The 17,832-nt window shown below is 31.6% G+C and overlaps 2 protein-coding genes across 2 annotated transcripts; one reads left to right on the top strand and one right to left on the bottom strand.

Moving 5' to 3' along the window:
- Nucleotides 1-3,775: 3,775 nt before the first annotated feature.
- Nucleotides 3,776-6,507, bottom strand: LOC111307783 (uncharacterized). Its single transcript, XM_089765553.1, has 6 exons — nt 6,327-6,507; nt 5,875-6,164; nt 5,655-5,777; nt 4,596-4,677; nt 4,057-4,093; nt 3,776-3,861 (listed from the first exon to the last, which is right to left on the bottom strand). Exons 2-5 carry the CDS (start codon nt 6,013-6,015, stop codon nt 4,062-4,064), a joined length of 378 nt encoding a protein of 125 aa, XP_089621679.1. The 5' UTR covers nt 6,016-6,164; nt 6,327-6,507; the 3' UTR covers nt 3,776-3,861; nt 4,057-4,061.
- A 7,273-nt stretch (nt 6,508-13,780) lies between these two features.
- On the top strand, nt 13,781-16,157 carry LOC111315787 (short-chain dehydrogenase TIC 32 A, chloroplastic-like). Its single transcript, XM_022917802.2, has 8 exons — nt 13,781-13,977; nt 14,040-14,271; nt 14,509-14,588; nt 14,685-14,841; nt 15,020-15,101; nt 15,264-15,351; nt 15,452-15,498; nt 15,600-16,157. The coding sequence occupies exons 1-8, from the start codon at nt 13,854-13,856 to the stop codon at nt 15,813-15,815; spliced, it is 1,026 nt and encodes a 341-aa protein (XP_022773537.2). The 5' UTR covers nt 13,781-13,853; the 3' UTR covers nt 15,816-16,157.
- The last annotated feature ends 1,675 nt before the right edge of the window (nt 16,158-17,832 follow it).

Raw genomic sequence — 17,832 nt, forward strand, 5'->3', positions numbered from 1 at the left:
GGATAAGTGAATTTAGGAAGCAATGAGAAGTCCTTATAGTCAAGTGTAAAATTAACCAACATAAAAGCAAATTTTAATACCAAGAAACATGTAAATTCTTTGACAATTTGACAAAAGAATTAAGGAGTAAACATGATGAACTAATGTTATGAATGCAAAAACTTAATTATTGGCAGTAGAGTTATTAGTGAATAGCCCAATGTTATTATGATCATTTGGGGCATTAAACACATATGGTAAGTCATGGTTTGCACCAAAAGAGTAGCCAGCCCCAACTCCAAAATTAACAAGAAAACACAAACCAAGATGAGTGAATTTAGGAAAGCTATGAGAAGACCTTGTAGTCAAAAGTAAAAATAACCAACACAAAAGCCAATTTTTGATACCAAGAAACATGTAAAGTCTTCGACAATTTGAGAAAAGAATGCATAAACATAACGAACCAACATTATGAATGCAAAAACTAGTTTAATTACCAATAGTAGAGTCATCAGATATATGGCCAATGTTATAACCATCATTTGGGGAATCAAACCTAGATGAGTGAATTTAGGAAGCTAGGAGAATACTTTGTAGTTAAGAGTAAAATTAATTAGCACAAAGCAAATTTTCATTACCTAGAAACATGTAAATTCTTCAATAATTTGAGAAATGAATAAGAAGTAAACATGATAAACCAACGTTATGAATGCAAAAATCTTGCTTAATTACCGGCACCAAAGTCATCAGTGAACAAGCCAATGTTATCATGATCATTTGGGGCATCAAACTAGGAGGAGTGAATCTAGGAAGCTATGAGAAGACCTTGTAGTCAAGAGTAAAATTAATCTACAGAAAAATAAATTTTTAATAACAAGAAACATGTAAATTCTTCGACAATTTGAGAATAGAATAAGGAGTAAACACAATGAACCAGCATTATGAATGGAAAAACTTGCTTAATTACCTAAAGCAGAGTCATCAGTGAACAGGCCAATGTTATCACGATCATTTGGGGCATCAAACACATATGGCAAGCCATGATTTGCACCAAAGGAGTAGCCAGCCTCAACTCCTAAATTAACAAAAAAACACAAACCAAGATAAGTAAATTTAGGAAGTTATGAGAAGTCCTAATAGTCAAGGGTAAAATTAATCAACACAAAAGAAAATTTTTAATGCCAAGAAACATGTAAATTCTTTGAAAATTTGAGAAAAAATTAAGGAGTAAACATGATGAGCCAATGTTGTGAATGCAAAAACTTGCTTAATTATCACAGCAGTGTCATCAATGAACAGGCCAATGTTATCATGATTGTTTTGGGGCATCAAACACATATGGTAAGTCATGATTTGCACCAAAGGAGTAGCCAGCCCTAACTCCTAAATTAATAAGAAAACACAAACCAAGATGAGTGAATTTAGGAATCTATGAGAAGACCTATTAGTCAAGTGTAAAATTAACCAACACAAAAGCAAATTTTTAATACCAAAAAACAAGAAAATTCTTTGACAATTTGAGAAAAGAATTAGGAGTAAACATGATGAACCAATGTTATGAATGCAAAAACTTGCTTAATTACCAGCAGCAAAGTCATCAGTTAAATGGCCAATGTTATCATAATCATTTGGGGAATCAAACCTGGATGAGTGAATTGAAGAAGCTATGAGAATACTTTGTAGGTAGGAGTAAAATTAAGTAGCACAAAAGCAAATTTCTAATGCTAAGAAACATGTAAATTCTTTGATAATTTGAGAAAAAAATAAGAAGTAAACATGATAAACCAACATTATGAATGCAAAAACTTGCTAAATTACCACCAGCAGAGTCATCAATGAACAGGCCAATGCTATCATGATCATTTGGGAATCAAATCAGGATGAGTAAATTTAGGAAGTTATGAGAAGACCTTGTGGTCGAGTGTAAAATTAACCAACATAGAAGCAAACTTTTAATATAAAGAAACATGTAAATTCTTCGACAATTTGAGAAAAGAATGAGTAAACATGATGAACCAACGGTATTATGAGTACAAAAGTTTGCTTAATTATCGGCAGCAAAGTCATCAGTGAACAGGCCAATATTATCATGATCATTTGGGGTATCAAACACATATGGCAAGTCATGATTTGTACCAAAGGAGTAGTCAGCCCTAACTCCTAAATTAACAAGAAAACACAAACCAAGATGAGTGAATGTATGAAGCTATGAAAAGACCTTGTATTCAAGAGTAAAATTAACCAATACAAAAGTAAATTTTTAATACCAAGAAACAATTAAATTCTTCACTAATTTAAGAAAAAAAAATCGAGTAAACATGATGAACCAACATTATGAATGCAAAAACTTGCTTACTTACCAGCAGCAGAGTCATTAGTGAAGAGGCCAATGTTATCATTACTATTTGGGGCATCAAACACATATGGCAAGCCATGATTTGCATCAAAAGAGTAGCCAGCACCAATTCCTAAATTAACAAGAAAACACAAACCAGGATGAGTAAATTTAGGAAGCTATGAGACAACCTTGTAGTCAAGAGTAAAATTAACCAACATTATAAATAAGGAGTAAACATGATAAACCAACATTATGAATGCAAAAACTTACTTAATTACCGGCGACAGAGTCATTAGAGAACAAGCCAATGTTATCATGATCATTTAGGGTATCAACACATATGGCAACTCATGATTTACACCAAAAAAGTTGCTAGCCTTAATTCCTAAATTAATAAGAAAACATAAACCAGGATAAGTGAATTTAGGAAGCTATGAGAAGACCTTGTAGTCAAGAGTAAAATTAACCAAGACAAATACAAATTTTTAATACCAAGAAACATGTAAATTCTTCGACAATTTGAGAAAATAATGAGTAAACATGATGAAGCAACGTTATGAATGCAAAAACTTGCTTAATTACCAGCAGCAGAGTCATTAGTGAACAGGCCAAAGTAATATTATTATTTAAGGCATCAAACATGTTGGTCAATTCATGATTTGCACCCTTTGGAAGAGCCAGCACCAGGAATATTAATCAGAACTACTAAATTAATAAGAAACATGTAAATTCTTTAACAATTTAAGAAAAAGGTAAAAAGTAAACAAGATGAACCAATATATATATATATATATATATAGTTAGGCTAAAGGCCCAATCCAATTAAACAATAAATCTAGTGAAAGCATAATCAAACAATTAATAAACCATGCAAGAGACAATAATTTAATATGATTAAGCTCAATTGGCCTATGTTCACAAATGAGAAATAGAAATATTTTAGCTGTAGAGAATTACAAAAAAATCAACAAATCAATCTCACTCACAATCAATACCCATAGACCCTCTCATTTTCTGCTAGTCTTATGGAGTATTCTCAACCCAAATAAACAGATACCTATATGTATCCATGCACCATACATGTGTGGACTCTCTCATTTTCTTCTATTTCACTCAAACATACACACAAATAAGAACTTTGTCAATCTTCTCTAGCCTTATAGAATGTCTATCCCATAAAATCTTATAACTCTTTTACATATTTTTCTCATATCTAACCTTATGGAGACTCTACCTATTCATAAGCAGACTAACTTGCCTATCAAGAATCTATTTTCTCTTAGAATTCTTCTTTTACAAGTTTTATTATCCATCAAGCAATATCTACCCAATCTCAAAGAAATCTCTAATGAGATTTTAGTTATTATTTTCAACATATATAATATATATTATATGATGATAAATATTAAAAACTCATTTATCATCGGCAGCAAGCTCATGAGAGAGAAGATTATTGTTTGGGGCATCAAACAGGGAGGGAAAGTCATGATTTGCAACAAAGGAGGAGCCAGCATATGAGGCAGTTATGTTGGTGTAGTCCGATCCTGCAAACATGTAAAGTCTATCAAGAGAATACCAAGCAATTTGATCAACAGTTGGATATATAATTACTACCAAAGTCCCATTTGCTGATCAAAATCAGGCAATATATACAAAGGTTGAAAATTTTCTGCCCCAGTCGTTCCCAATCCCACTAATTCGTTAGCACATGTTAAAAACAGTTTTAGAAGTTCACGCACCTTGCTCATAGGAATGCGACGTAAACCATTCTTGCGCCTGCAATAAAGAATAATATCTTCAGCACTCACCAGAAGACGCGAAACTCAAAAATAGTACAACATAATTCGCATACCTTGTCAGTAGAATTAAAGTTTTGCCCTTGCAATTCAAGAGAAATAAATCAAAGAGCAGCAAAAATGGAAAAGTTTAAGATTACATATGAATAGCTCATACAATATTTAAAGCCAAGCTCAGCAGGCTGAGCCAATTTATTGTTTGGGGAAAAGGAGATTTAAGTCTTAATTTTTATACAATATTTATTATTGAATGTGCAAAACAAAATTCTTAATAAAGATAGATTTTTATAGAAATCATTAGAAATATAATGCATTTTTATGAGAAGAAAATTAACAAAATAATTTGGTTTAACAAAAGGTAAACCTTACCAACAACTCTTTTGATTTCGACGTACCTCAGTTCTCATGTACTATATTGTGATTTTTTTCGCTTTTTATATGAAAAGATTAAAATAATAATAGAAAATATAGGTGGCGTTTACCCTTCAATTTATAAAACATAAATTTTCTTTTATTAATTTTCCATCCTGTAGGAATTAGCCTCATCTGTGCCTGATTTGCTTCCTGAAAACACAAATATATTAAAAATGCGTATTGTTAGGTTACGCTTACTAATAGCACAAGTCTTCCTATTAATTTAGGAACTCATGATTCCCTTTTTTTTCTTTCTTTAAGTGGATAAATTAGAATTGCCTTTAATGTTATAGACAAATTGTGTGATTCATAGTATGCATCCAATATAAATCTAATTGATAATAAGTAAAACGGCATAACTTAAATATAAAATCAAAGTAAATTAAGATTTAACATATATAAGATAATATTATTTTAATATATTATCATTGCCTATAGATAAAAATAAAAACTTATTATATGACAAATTTTATAAAAAAAAAAAGATAATAATAACATGCAAAAACAACAAATCAGAAAAGTTGATTTTGATATTATATTAAGTATATATCTAACTTAAAATCAATTTGTTATAAATGAAAGAACCAACTTATATATAAAATCACAAGAAACCTATGATTTAACAGATGTAAAATAACAATACTTAAGAGATCTTTATCACAAAGTAGATGAAAATGGAAACACCAAGTTAACATTATATTATTATAATAACAGTCATATATTCAAGAACATATTACAATCATATGATTATGCTTTTTAGCTAACCAAAAACTAGCTAGTAGTTCAAAAATTATCAATTTGTTAGCCAAGTATATAAGAAAAATATATTAATCAAAATTATACTTAAAAGGTATATTTTTTTGAACTATTAGTTTAGTATATAACTTATTTTGAACCACTAACTGTGTCATTCAAACTAAATTATGATTTTTTAGCTAACTATAAATCTGCTAGCCTTCAAAATATAATCTTCATCATCAAAATAAAATTGGGTTTCAGGAATTAACCACAAATGATTATTTTATTGCATAATCCAACCACATACAAACAAGGAAAGCAAGAAAATGGTAGAAGATAATATTAATACTAGATAGACAGGGAGGGCGAGAGAAATGGCGGTGTGGCACCTGTTCTTCAAGAGCTCTCTTCAGTCGCTGAATTTCATTTTCCATACATTGCATTTTAGAGTTCTTTTCGTTCAGCTCCATGCTCATCCTCTGGTTTTCAGCTCGCATCTTTTCGAGTTCCTTCTGCCTCATTTTATTTATAAAACACGAAGCCAATATTAATTAAAGATATAAAAAACCGGAAAAAGAATCTTTGATGGATAGAGATTAATTGCTTTACCTTCTTTTTCAGTCGAGACTTCACACAAACGGCATTATGTGCATCCTTTTCAGCTCGAGTTTTTACACGTTTGTTGCCTGTTTGTTTGTCTTTGTTGGTAGCCTTAGTCACTGCTGCTTCAGTAGCCCTGGAACTCACCATTTTTCGTGGATGGGAAGCTTAGGCGCGATACCTGAATCTTGGGATCTTTCCTGATCTCCAAATGATTCTTGCTTGTAATGATTCGTCGGAGCTTGGAAGAACAGATCAAAAACTGGATTACACCACTAAGTTGGATTTGCGGCAGTCAACTGCAAGAACAAGACAAACAAAAATGAAGAATGAAGGGAGAATCTTGGAGTCGCAGATGAATCTCCGATACCTTTGGAAAGCTAAATAAACATGGTGAAAGGAGAAAAAAATATCAGAAACCAAAAAAGCAAGCCAATCAATCAATTACATCAAACTATTACCCTATAGGAACTCTGGTAACCAATAAAACCGATAAAAATGAAAGATAATTTGAGGTACTTAAAAGGGTGTAATGTTGACTTGGTCTCGCGATTCTGTCATAACAAAATTTCGGCTGAACATTATTATATATTATTAGAATATCGTTATGAATAATAGTTTATACATTTAATTATACATAAATATAAGTGAAATATTTGTACTTGCTCATAATATAAATATATATATACCAAAATCTTAAATGGGTAAAGGAAAACCACTTATTTTTTTACCGTTATATTTCATGATATCATACCAACGGCTTTCTCTTTTTTATCATTTTCAATTCTAGATCAAATATCCCATCTTTTCTCATCCTTTTTTATTGTCTTTTTTTGTTTAACTTTCCTTACCTTTGCCTTTATTCTTGGCTTTCACTCACCCGAGATTCCTTTTCTATTTATTCATCGTTATTTCTTTTCATCATTATACCTTTAATGACTTTAACAACTCTGTTTCATAATATTATATTTATATGATATCATACCAACGGCTTTCTCTTTTTTATCATTTTCAATTCTAGATCCAAATCTCCCATCTTTTCTCATCCTTTTTTATTGTCTTTTTTTGTTTAACTTTCCTTACCTTTGCCTTTATTCTTGGCTTTTCACTCACCCGAGATTCCTTTTCTATTTATTCATCGTTATTTCTTTTCATCATTATACCTTTAATGACTTCAACAACTTTGTTTCATAATATATTATTTATTAAGTTTTCAAATGACTTTCAACAACCAGTCCTTTTTTATACCATCTTTTTTCTTTCCTAACATTTTTAACTTTATCTCTATCAAGTCAAATTTCAAAATTATTTGTTTTAATGTGACCAGATAACATTTTTTTTATTATGCAATAATTTAATAAGACATATTAATAGTACCATTTCAGTTCATCCTAAAACAATAACAAAAAATAATGAAACAGCATCATATCCTTCATATGCAGGTGGCTGAAGAAAGATCAATTTGTTCTCTCTTGCTTTAAGTCAACATTGTTGCCAAGTGCACTAGCACAGATCCTAGGTTTATCATCTTCTCACCAAATTTAGATAATTTTAGAAATTATTTTTCATCAGCAATGTCAAACAAAGCTAGATCTATTGCATGATGAATTGTAGAGTTTAAGTAAAGGAGCCATGTTTACTCTGAAGAATATCTTACTAAGATCAAATTTATTTTTGATAATTTCATAGCCATTTGACCTTGCTGTTGGTGCAACACCTTATGCCTTGTTTATCTAATTATCTAATTATATAATAAGTTTCTTCTTTTAGGAATCTCTTCTACAGCAGTCACTAGTGTTTTATTTCAGTTTCCTTTGAAATCAGTAAATAATTGGTGAAAACAGGAGAAGCAAAGACCTCAGAACTTAACTCTGCTTTTGCATTGAACCAGGGAGCTGGTTTTGGCACTTAAGTTCTTGAACATTGGTTTGTCATCCGGACTTCCAGGTTTTTTTGTCTCTTAATCTGACAGCGATAGTGTACTTTTTCCAGGATTTATTGCCAGGAAGACAAATGGTGCATATTAGGTTCTAATCTTGTAGATAATTAAATAGTTTGAATGCAGGATTACTTTATCTATTCTCCTCGTGAACTATAGGCAATAGGCAGGGATGTTTTAGCTTTTAAGTAAGGTCTTGTCTCATGAATATCCACTCTCTGTTTATAAATACCTTTTCTGTCTAGATTAGGGGGGTATGGGTGTTTACCGAAATCAGGGTTAGTGTTGTGGGTTTTTTAGTTCTTGATGTTTAATGAGAATAATCTCTTATGCAAGGGCTCCAGTGATGACGAGTATGATATGCTGCTGCAAGTCGTTCCAATTTCTGAAAGCTCCATTAACTGGAGCTTCATTGCGGAGCTAAACGCACTCTGAGGAGCACCCATCTCTCTCTCTCTCTCTCTCTCTCTCTCTCTCTCTCTCTCTCTCTCTCTCTCTCTCTCTCTCGTACTAGTACTAGTACTACTTTGTGCGCCCTTTACCCTAGTGTAAAGGGATCCTCACCCTCCATGGATGGGTAGCAATCAGTAATCAAAAGTTATCAAACTTTATTATTCTTTAACCTAATATTTGTTCAATTAAATGCCTAAAACCTGCAACGATTTTACCATGTCCTATAGGACGGTTCTAGTATTATAGTAACATAGTTTCGCACAACATGCAGAAAGGAAAGCCGAAAGATAAAAGATATATGAGATGGAACAAGCAAATTTTGGGTTGGCAGGAAAGCAGCCGAGCTTAAGCTGTTTTTGGATTCCGGATTGATTTCCTTCTTCAAGCTTCTCTTCTATTTTTCTCACCCAATTATTGATCAATTGGGCCACTAAAGCCAGCAGAAAGGCCCAATCGGCCGTCCTAAACCCTATCCTAACTGTCACGGAAGTCTGTCCATCGTGAAACAATTGAACCTAGTAACAACCTTAGACCACACAGCCCACACTTGCATATGTGTTAGAAGTGGGCGACGAAAGAAGGGGACTGCGTTCTTTTCTTGCTATTAGTGGAAGCGCCCATTGAATTGCCGGAGGTAAGATAAGAGTCGGGTGCCTGCCTAGCCTTGTCTGCTTAGCTGCCAACTGCATCCTTTAATATTGCTTTCCATCTAAAACACAGGAGTATACTCCTTGTCCTCTTAAGAGTGTTTGGAATTTGGGGATTGGGAAAGACTAGAATCTCATCGGAACCCTTTTCCCTATCTAAATCTACGGAGTTATGTCAACTAACAGTGCGTTTTCTTGTTTCCTGAATCCTGACTTTTGCCATCCACAACTGATGCAATAATGATGAAGAAGACATCAATCATATGCTTTCTCTCGGTCAGCATCTATAGTAAAAATTTTTAGTACTCATTTAAATCAGTCCTGGTTCTGGATGTGTGAAGACACGGAGCAGACAACTTTGCCTTTGGCTTTCGTTGATGTTGTCATTGGAATCTCTAATTTCGGACTAATTTTGAGGAACACCCTTGAAATTAGGCTTTTTGATTCATAACGCTGAAAATTTGAAAAAGTTTTGATGATAATAACTCAATAAATTTCGAAAGCTGGTGGAGTCAACTACTTTAAAGAACTGACAAGTTGCTAATTCATACTCTCTCCAACTTGTATGTGGAATGCACAAGAGTTAAAGGAAATTGTGCAGTGGGTGGTGGTGGGGCATTGATGGATTATTCTTTCTTTTTCTTACCTGTTGATGGATCCTCTGATGATAGAGAAAGAATAGTCTAATTGGAATGTACTGGTGTTTCAGTAGAATATCTATGTTGTTTGTTTTCTTAGGAAATCAGAGGGAAAAAGAGAGACGAAAGTATGCTTTGGGTATCAATTGGATTCTTTCCAAGCTGTGATGCCGTTTAAGGTAATATATATAATACAACTATCGTTTCACACAAAGAAGTAAATCAAGATTTTATTCTAATTCTAATAGGATTATGCATCTCAAAAAATAATAATAATAATAATAATTCTGAGCACATCCTCCACAAATTACAAGGTTGATTGAAGTTGAGTTTCTAGATAATAATAATAATAATAATAATAATAATAATATATTATTATTATTATTATTATTATTATTTTATTTATTGAATTGTGATTGAAGTTCGAATTTGAAATCTTTAATTTTAGAAATTGATTAAGTATCATTGAACTAATAGCTTATTGGTAACTTGTTTTTGAATCCTAAGCTGATCATATATTTGAATTAAGGACAATTCAAGTAACGAAAACTTATTCTAAAAAAAAAAAACCCAAAGTTCCTCAATTAGAGAGAAAAAAAAAAAGCAAAGAAAAAAAAGGTAGGATGGAGCTTAATCTTTCTTTGGATATACTAATGGTTTAACATTCTTTTACACTTCTTTTCCCTTCTTTTCCCTTCTTTTGAGTTACATTGAATCCAATTTTTAAAGTTTGTAAGACTATATATATAGCTAAGGTAACGTCAAGTTTACAACCTTTTTCTTCTAAATTCTAGTAAGATACCCATTAGCAAAATTTTATACTCAAGTACACTAATCAATTGGTGGTGGAGAGATATATGATTAGTCTCATCAATTCAAAACGAATTTTATAAAACTTTTAATTTTAAAACTCTAAACCCTAATTTTAAGTGATTGAGGGAATCCTGCAAGATTCTTGGCACCAAAAGAAAAAGAGTGTGGCAATCATTGAAGTGTGTTAGTATTCAATGCATGACACAATTCATCTATGCTTTTGATATATATATATATATATATAGGGTGTAACATAATGTAGATTGAGAAATGAGTGAGTGGGAAGTAATGGCCAAATGCCCAATTAAGCCTAGTCAAACAAAGTTGGCTAATGAAACACCTACACCAGAGGGAGAAACAGAAGATGTTTTTATATATAAGATATATAAAATGATTAATATAATCATATACAAAATCCAATGTTTGATCCTATTGATCACTGTATCCATTTGTACCAGACCAGTCCAAATGAAAACCACTTTTTGGCCAAAGGTTTTATCTGGGGAAGTCATTTTTTCAGATTAAAAATTTTAATTTATTTCATTAATCTTATATGGAAATTTATGTATCGTCCCAAGGTAAGCATTTTTTTGGCAAATGCTCAACCAAAAATGGATAGGGATATAGTAACAAATCATCTCTTCTGGTCTGATCAGCTACAAATCAATCAATGTCAGTAAAAAAGTAGGGTTGAAACTTGAAAATTGTGTAGAAGGCTTTCTGCTTTAGAGATGCCAGTAATTTTATATTAGCATTTTTTTTTATATATGGCAAAACACTTTTTTGCTCTGCTTTGAGCTTTCCCTCTGGTTAAAAGGCTAAACAACAAAATAGAAGACCAGACCAGAAAGATCAGACAGATTAAAATTTGCAGATATTATTAAAGTATTGGTACGTGTGTGGGTGCTGACTGATGCACTTGAAGTCTGGAATTTGCTGGGGGTAGCAAGGATTCTGAGCTCTCGATTTACCGCATCGAGTTTTTGCCTGGCGGAATCTATATATGGTTGGGGTCAAACTAATAACTTTCATCCCCCTGTGCTGCTTTGGACAAAATTCATGGCTTCAAAGTTGTGCTTAAAGTTGGCCTTCAAAGAAAGTATCCCATCCCTCACTCTTACACAGTTAATTATTCACTAATGACAAGGTTTTCATTGGCAAATTTCTATACTTCGAAATTGACAAGATTTTTCTTTCTTTTTCTTGTTAGAAAAATGAACCAACAAAAAAAATAATAAAGGATTCTAATTAATGCAAACTAAGCTTATAAGAAAGGAAAAGAGTATATAGTATATGCTAATTAAATTTAAGATTGATAAGTAGTGTTATATTTTTTTTTATATAAAAATGTTACAGTCAGATAATAGAGAAATGGGTTAAGTATAAAATTATAAATTTCAAATATATTAAATATTATTTTTTAAGAATGATTGAATGAATTAAATTTTGAGTTTAAACTAGTAATATTTTTGTTAATTAACTAATAACTATTTGATTGAAGAAGCAATCATTTTTTAATAATAATCTAAGAAAAGGTCATCCATAAGAGCCAAAAATTAACCCACAATTCCCCATGTGAGAACATGAGTGAGATGTGGTACTGATAGATTGAGGAGTTTATATATTAAGAAATTAGATAATGAATAGATTTGAGTTGGTTGCTAGGTTTGTTTGGATTAATTAAAGAAATAAGATTGAAATAATACTATATGCAATTTAATCAATTTATAATAGCTTTTAACTTGATTTTTTTTTTTTAAGTTAAAGTTGATCAATTTAAAAAATTTTAGAAAACACATGAAAAAAATACCTTCCTCCATGTTATTCATATTGTAAAAAAAAAAAACAACAACAACATAAAAATTCTAAATGAAAATTTAATCATTTACCCAATATTTCATATGTTAATCTCTCTGCGTTATTTATATAGTATTTTCTAATAAAAATAGTTCATTACCAAAAAAAAAAAAAAAAAAGGGGGAAAGGTGATTTTTGAATGGGAAATTGGGAATTGGAAAAACGATTGACTAAAGAAAAACTTTTGTATCCCGAGGAAATACTAGATTCGAGGCCGTATAATTGACCGATCTGCACGTGCGATTCCCTTTGACGATTCTCACCTAGGCCCTCGTGCCAGCGGTTTCAGTCATTTCAATTAATCGCCGACCCGTTTCCAACCAACGTGCACGACGAGTCAACACTTAGACTAGTTTATTCTTCTTTTTTTTTCTAATTTTTATAAAAGAGATAAAAATAAAAATTTATTAAATATTATTTTTAAAATAATTTATTAAACAATCGAATTAAATTTTAATTAATTTATTAATTTATTTTTTACATGGAAGAAATCTCCTTCCCTCCCCCGCCCCTTTTTTTCCCCTAATATTGTACTATTTATTTTATGTCCTTTTGTTTTTTTGTTCTAAAGCTTTATGTTATGATCATCATACAACTAGCCTACCTATAATAATTTTGGATTTTTCGCTCACCTATTTTTTCATCTTCTCAATAAGATTAAAACAACTTTTTAAAAGTCCAATGACACTCATATAATAATAGAGGTGCATGTGGACATTTTGAGCACAAAATATGGCTTTAATTTTATCGAAAAGTCTAAAGAAATCTCCGATAAAGATCATGAAAACCTTCTCTTTATGACGTTAGAATGCCTTTTTTTTTTTACTAAAAAAACAAGGGTCAAGTTCAGTTGCACCATTTTCGGCTCCTTGAATACTTGATTTAAATATATTTTTGACAAAGTTAATTAACTATCACGGTTATTAGTGCATATATATATGTTGCTAATCAAACTTAAGTTGTCGTAAATGAATTAAAGCAAACGATGCATTACATCATTGTTGTGGCATTGTTAGAATCAAACCTCAATGTTTTTTACGTTATGATATAGTAACAGCGGATTAAAGTGATACTTAAAGAATGAAATAATGATTAAAGTATTTCTTAAATTAAATAAAAAAAATACGTGAAATACACTTTTTTTTAAATAGTAATACTTATAGTTACCCGCTAATCGAATTGGTAGAGTAAAATTCTCCAACAATTAAAGAAATCATTAAAAACTAAAGATTGATAGTTATTTAATTTAATAATCATTCTTTTAAATTAGACCCCACTTTTATCATGCATATTTTAATTATCATTAATTAATCAAATGAAAAACATATATATATATATATATCTATATATATTAAAAATAAAATTATTTTATTTATCTTATTAATAAAATAAATCGTCCGATCCACTTATCATGTATAAAACCTATACAACAATAAATATCAACTCTTAATTTTTTTCCTTTCTCATTTCTTTCTATGTTGAAATAAATGCAAAATCTGACAAAATCTAAAACAGCCGTGCATAACTTTTTTTTTTTTTGGCAGCTCTATCTTGTGTGTTGTCTTCAGTCAACTTTAAGCTCTCAAAAAATCATATCGAAAAAAGGTAGAGGACATCAAAAACAAAATAAAAAAGGTAGAAATGCTAGAGACTGTGAAGTACCTGATCGGCTCAACAGGAGCCAGCGGCTTCGGGTCTAAGTCAACCGCCGAGCAAGTTACCGAGACTTGTCCTGATCTCCGCTCCATCACCGCCATCATCACAGGTAATGAATGAAAACTTTTTTTTTTTTTGTTTTTTTGGTTTGATTGTGAGAGGTTGAATCAGGTGCGACGTCGGGGATAGGAGCTGAGACTGCAAGAGTGTTGGCCAAGAGAGGGGCGAGGTTGGTGCTTCCATCTAGGAACCTTAAAGCTGCTGAGGAAGTTAAGGCTAGGATTGTTTCGGAGTTTCCGGACTCGGAGATCCTTGCCATGGCTCTTGATCTTAGTTCTCTCACTTCCGTTCGAAACTTTGTGTCGGAGTTCGAGTCACTTAACTTGCCCCTGAATCTACTCATGTAAACTCCTATACTCTTCAGTTCCCTTAACTTCTACTTGATGTTTGGTTTGATTAGAAACCTAAAAACACAGTTAAATTTCAGTCATAACATGACTAGAATGAACTAACTGTCTTTGTTGGATAAGAACTATGTTGGGTTTGTTAGAACAAAGTTGAAACTTCAGCTTGAATGAAACAAGACAACAAACCTTTCTGTTTATTGAACTAACGCAAGCCTTTTTTCCGTTGATATCAGAAACAACGCCGGCAAGTTTGCTCATGAACATGCAATCTCTGAGGATGGAATCGAGATGACATTTGCCACTAATTATCTTGGTAATTATGAAACTTAATTATTTAAATTCTTGTATCTTATAGCAGTATGTATTTTTCCAACTATAGCTCAAATTTTATTATATAATTAACTTTTAGGTCATTTTTTGTTGACGAAACTGTTGCTAAACAATATGATCGAAACGGCAAAGCAAACTGGCGTTCAAGGAAGAATAGTGAACGTGTCGTCAAGTATTCACGGTTGGTTTTCCGGCGATATGATCCGATATCTAGGCCAGATTTCGAGAAGCAAAAGGTGAGAGCTGATCAGAACTGAGAAAAGGAGAAGGGGAAGGAAAGAATCAGGGGAACTGTGATCATTATATTATCATTGACAATCAATCAGAGAACATAATAGATTTGATTTTTTATTTGGCATTTCTATCGATTTTTATTTCATGCGTTTTTTTTTTGTCTGGGTGTCTGTCTCCTAGTCAATACGATGCGACACGTGCTTATGCTCTCTCGAAGCTCGCTAATGTTTTGCATAGCAAGGAGCTTGCTCAGAGACTAAAGGTGATCCATTATTACATATGTTTTCTGTTTTATTGTTTCAGGCCTTCCCAAAAAAAGCGAAATTTTGTTGTTTTCTTTTCATATTGTTCACCAATTGTGTGCCTTATAATTGATTTTTTTTTTTTTTTGGGGGGGGGGGGTGTGGTGGACTCAATATTTCAGCAAGTGGATGCCAACGTGACTGTGAACTGTGTTCATCCAGGGATTATTAGAACCCGTCTCACCAGGGAACGTGAAGGCTTGATCACAGGTATAAGAAAATAGTACCATTCGTCAAACATTGGGGTTTATGATTTAAACTCTCTCTCTCAACAAAATCTGATCTTTTAGTTACTACTATAAACCTGCAGATCTGGTTTTCTTTTTAGCTTCCAAGCTCCTGAAGACAATTCCTCAGGTAATTACTTAATATATCTAAGAAACATTTGAATTGATTATTCATGAAGTGGAAATGGGAGATTTTGATGGGAAATGAGCTTTGTGGATATATTGTTGCAGGCAGCTGCTACGACTTGCTACGTTGCAACGCATCCAAGACTAGTAAACATAAGTGGGAAATACTTTGCAGACTGCAACGAAGCATGGACGTCGAAACTGGGTTCCGATTCGAATGAAGCTGCAAGGCTATGGGCTGCCTCTGAAATCATGGTTTCCAGAAACGCTAAAGCAGTTTTTGATCCACTTAATGCCTTTGATTTCCTGATATATATGTAGGAAAGTGAAGAAAAAAGACTAGAAAACAGACACAGAAAAAGAAATTATCTTCGTTGGAAGATCAGGAAAGATGATAGGAATATATAGTATGTATACATCAGTTAAAGACAAATGAGATATCCAAGGCTTATGTTCGTAAAGTTATAGGTATGTTGGTTCTTAGTTGGTACATTTTAGGAAGTTTACATAGTAATAGAATCAGATACTATTATTACATCTGCCGATGCCCCATACTACATTTATTTTGTTTATTTTTAACATAATTTGAAGACGGATTATCATGCAAGTGGAACTGTATAGAAGAGGAAAAAAAAAAGGTATTGATAATTGTAAAATGATTATGGAGGATGGTTATGTTAATGAGTTAATGGGTTTTGATTTGGAATCATGAAAGTGGTTGGAAACCCTAATGATCAGGATTAATAGATATATATTAATATACTAAAAAAAATAAAAAGAATGGAGAAGAGAGAATAAGTGGGCAATTAGAACATGGGGTGAGTTAGGATCATGTGGTGGATGATTTTTGAAGAGTATCTTTGGGGTAATGCTATTGGGCCTACCAACATGCGTCAGGGGATTGGGTGGTGGAAGGGAAACATCATGTGTCTAAGGAACAAAAATTCCACCTTGAGCAAATTTACCATTTAATTGACAACAGGGAAGCCTTTTTGGAGCTGACTGCACTTGAAGAAGCAGGCCGCATGCCTGGCTTAGCAATTCGCAGCTAGTAGCACCTGCATGGCCTGAAAAGCTGAGGCTGATCAAGCGGCGGCCTATTCAATTACTACAAAGGATTAAGTTTTTAATGACATTTTTTTTTATATTTAGTAACGTATATAAATATTATTAAAATATTAACAACGTTTGTCAAAAATGTCATTAAAAGTGTCATTTATACCTGTATCAAAAAAAATAATTACATTTTAAAAAAAAAGCGTGCTAACTTAATTACGTATTTATCATAAAATGTTGTTAAATTTAGAGGTGTTTATAGTAAAAAAATATTACTAAATTAGTAGTGTTTATAATAGAAAGCGCTATTACATTTTGGCATTTAGAAGCGTTTTTAGGTATAAACGTCACAAAATTAAAAAAATTTTAATTTTTTTTAATATTGATTATTATTATTATTAAATAAAAAATATTAAAAAAATAAAAATAAACTTAAGTTCATAAACTGAATATTATAAATACATAATTTGTTCTAATATGAATGGAACACAAAGTTTAATACATGCAATAACATTCAAGTTATTTTAGTACATTAATAAAAAATTTAAAATGTATGGAATTGATGACTGCATAGATTTGAAACACTACCATTTGTTGAAAGATTTTTCTCACCTTGGTCACTACCATCTTTTGTTGTTGATAGTTTTCATGCACAACAAATCCTTTCAAGCAAGATTAAGTCATTTCATCACATATCATGATCTAGAAAAATAAACAAAACAAATGCTAAGATGAAATTAAAAAAAAAAACATAATAGACTATTTCAGAATGTTTTCCTAAAGATATCTTGAATGAATCAACAAATTCATGTTAACAAGTAACAATTTTTTAGTAATTTTTTGTTGAAAAAAAAACTAAACCTAAAATTTCATTCATGTTTATAACTAAATTCAACATTTAATTTCAAGTTTTTCAGAGAAAAATCATATTTCTTTCACTTTCTGTTCTATCTTGATTTTTTCTCATCAACCAAATAAAATTAGACCCAGAATTGCAATAACAAAATAAATTAGTAAAAAAAGAAAAAAAATGATCAAATACTGAAACTTGCCAATGTTGAAATAGAGCTTATCAATAGAGCTTGAACGGCGGCAGAACAGCAACAAATCAGAGAGGAAGTTTAAGAAATTGACCCAATAAATCAGACTGAAAGCTTAAGGATTTGATCCAAAATGCAAAAAGTTAACATGAAATTTGTGAAAATGAAAGGAAAAAAAATGAAAATTGATTGCAAAATGACTAAAACTTAGGCATAAAATAAAAAGAAAGCGACCCAAAATG

The sequence above is a fragment of the Durio zibethinus genome, chromosome 9 (assembly GCF_047325235.1).
Source record: "Durio zibethinus cultivar Kanyao isolate XHJ-2024 chromosome 9, ASM4732523v1, whole genome shotgun sequence".
Taxonomy (NCBI): Eukaryota; Viridiplantae; Streptophyta; class Magnoliopsida; order Malvales; family Malvaceae; genus Durio; species Durio zibethinus.

What these genes read in the sequence shown, in the direction of transcription:
- LOC111315787 (XM_022917802.2), top strand. Translation starts at nt 13,854, where the DNA reads ATGCTAGAGACTGTGAAGTACCTGATCGGCTCAACAGGAGCCAGCGGC. An exon ending in CAGATTTCGAGAAGCAAAAG is followed by an intron (nt 14,842 to 15,019) that starts GTGAGAGCTGAT and finishes TCTGTCTCCTAG; the next exon opens with TCAATACGATGCGACACGTG. An exon ending in TCCTGAAGACAATTCCTCAG is followed by an intron (nt 15,499 to 15,599) that starts GTAATTACTTAA and finishes ATATTGTTGCAG; the next exon opens with GCAGCTGCTACGACTTGCTA.
- LOC111307783 (XM_089765553.1), bottom strand. Translation starts at nt 6,015, where the DNA reads ATGGTGAGTTCCAGGGCTACTGAAGCAGCAGTGACTAAGGCTACCAAC. An exon ending in AGAGAGCTCTTGAAGAACAG is followed by an intron (nt 4,678 to 5,654) that starts GTGCCACACCGC and finishes TTGTGTTTTCAG; the next exon opens with GAAGCAAATCAGGCACAGAT. An exon ending in TATGTTTTATAAATTGAAGG is followed by an intron (nt 4,094 to 4,595) that starts GTAAACGCCACC and finishes TCTTTATTGCAG; the next exon opens with GCGCAAGAATGGTTTACGTC.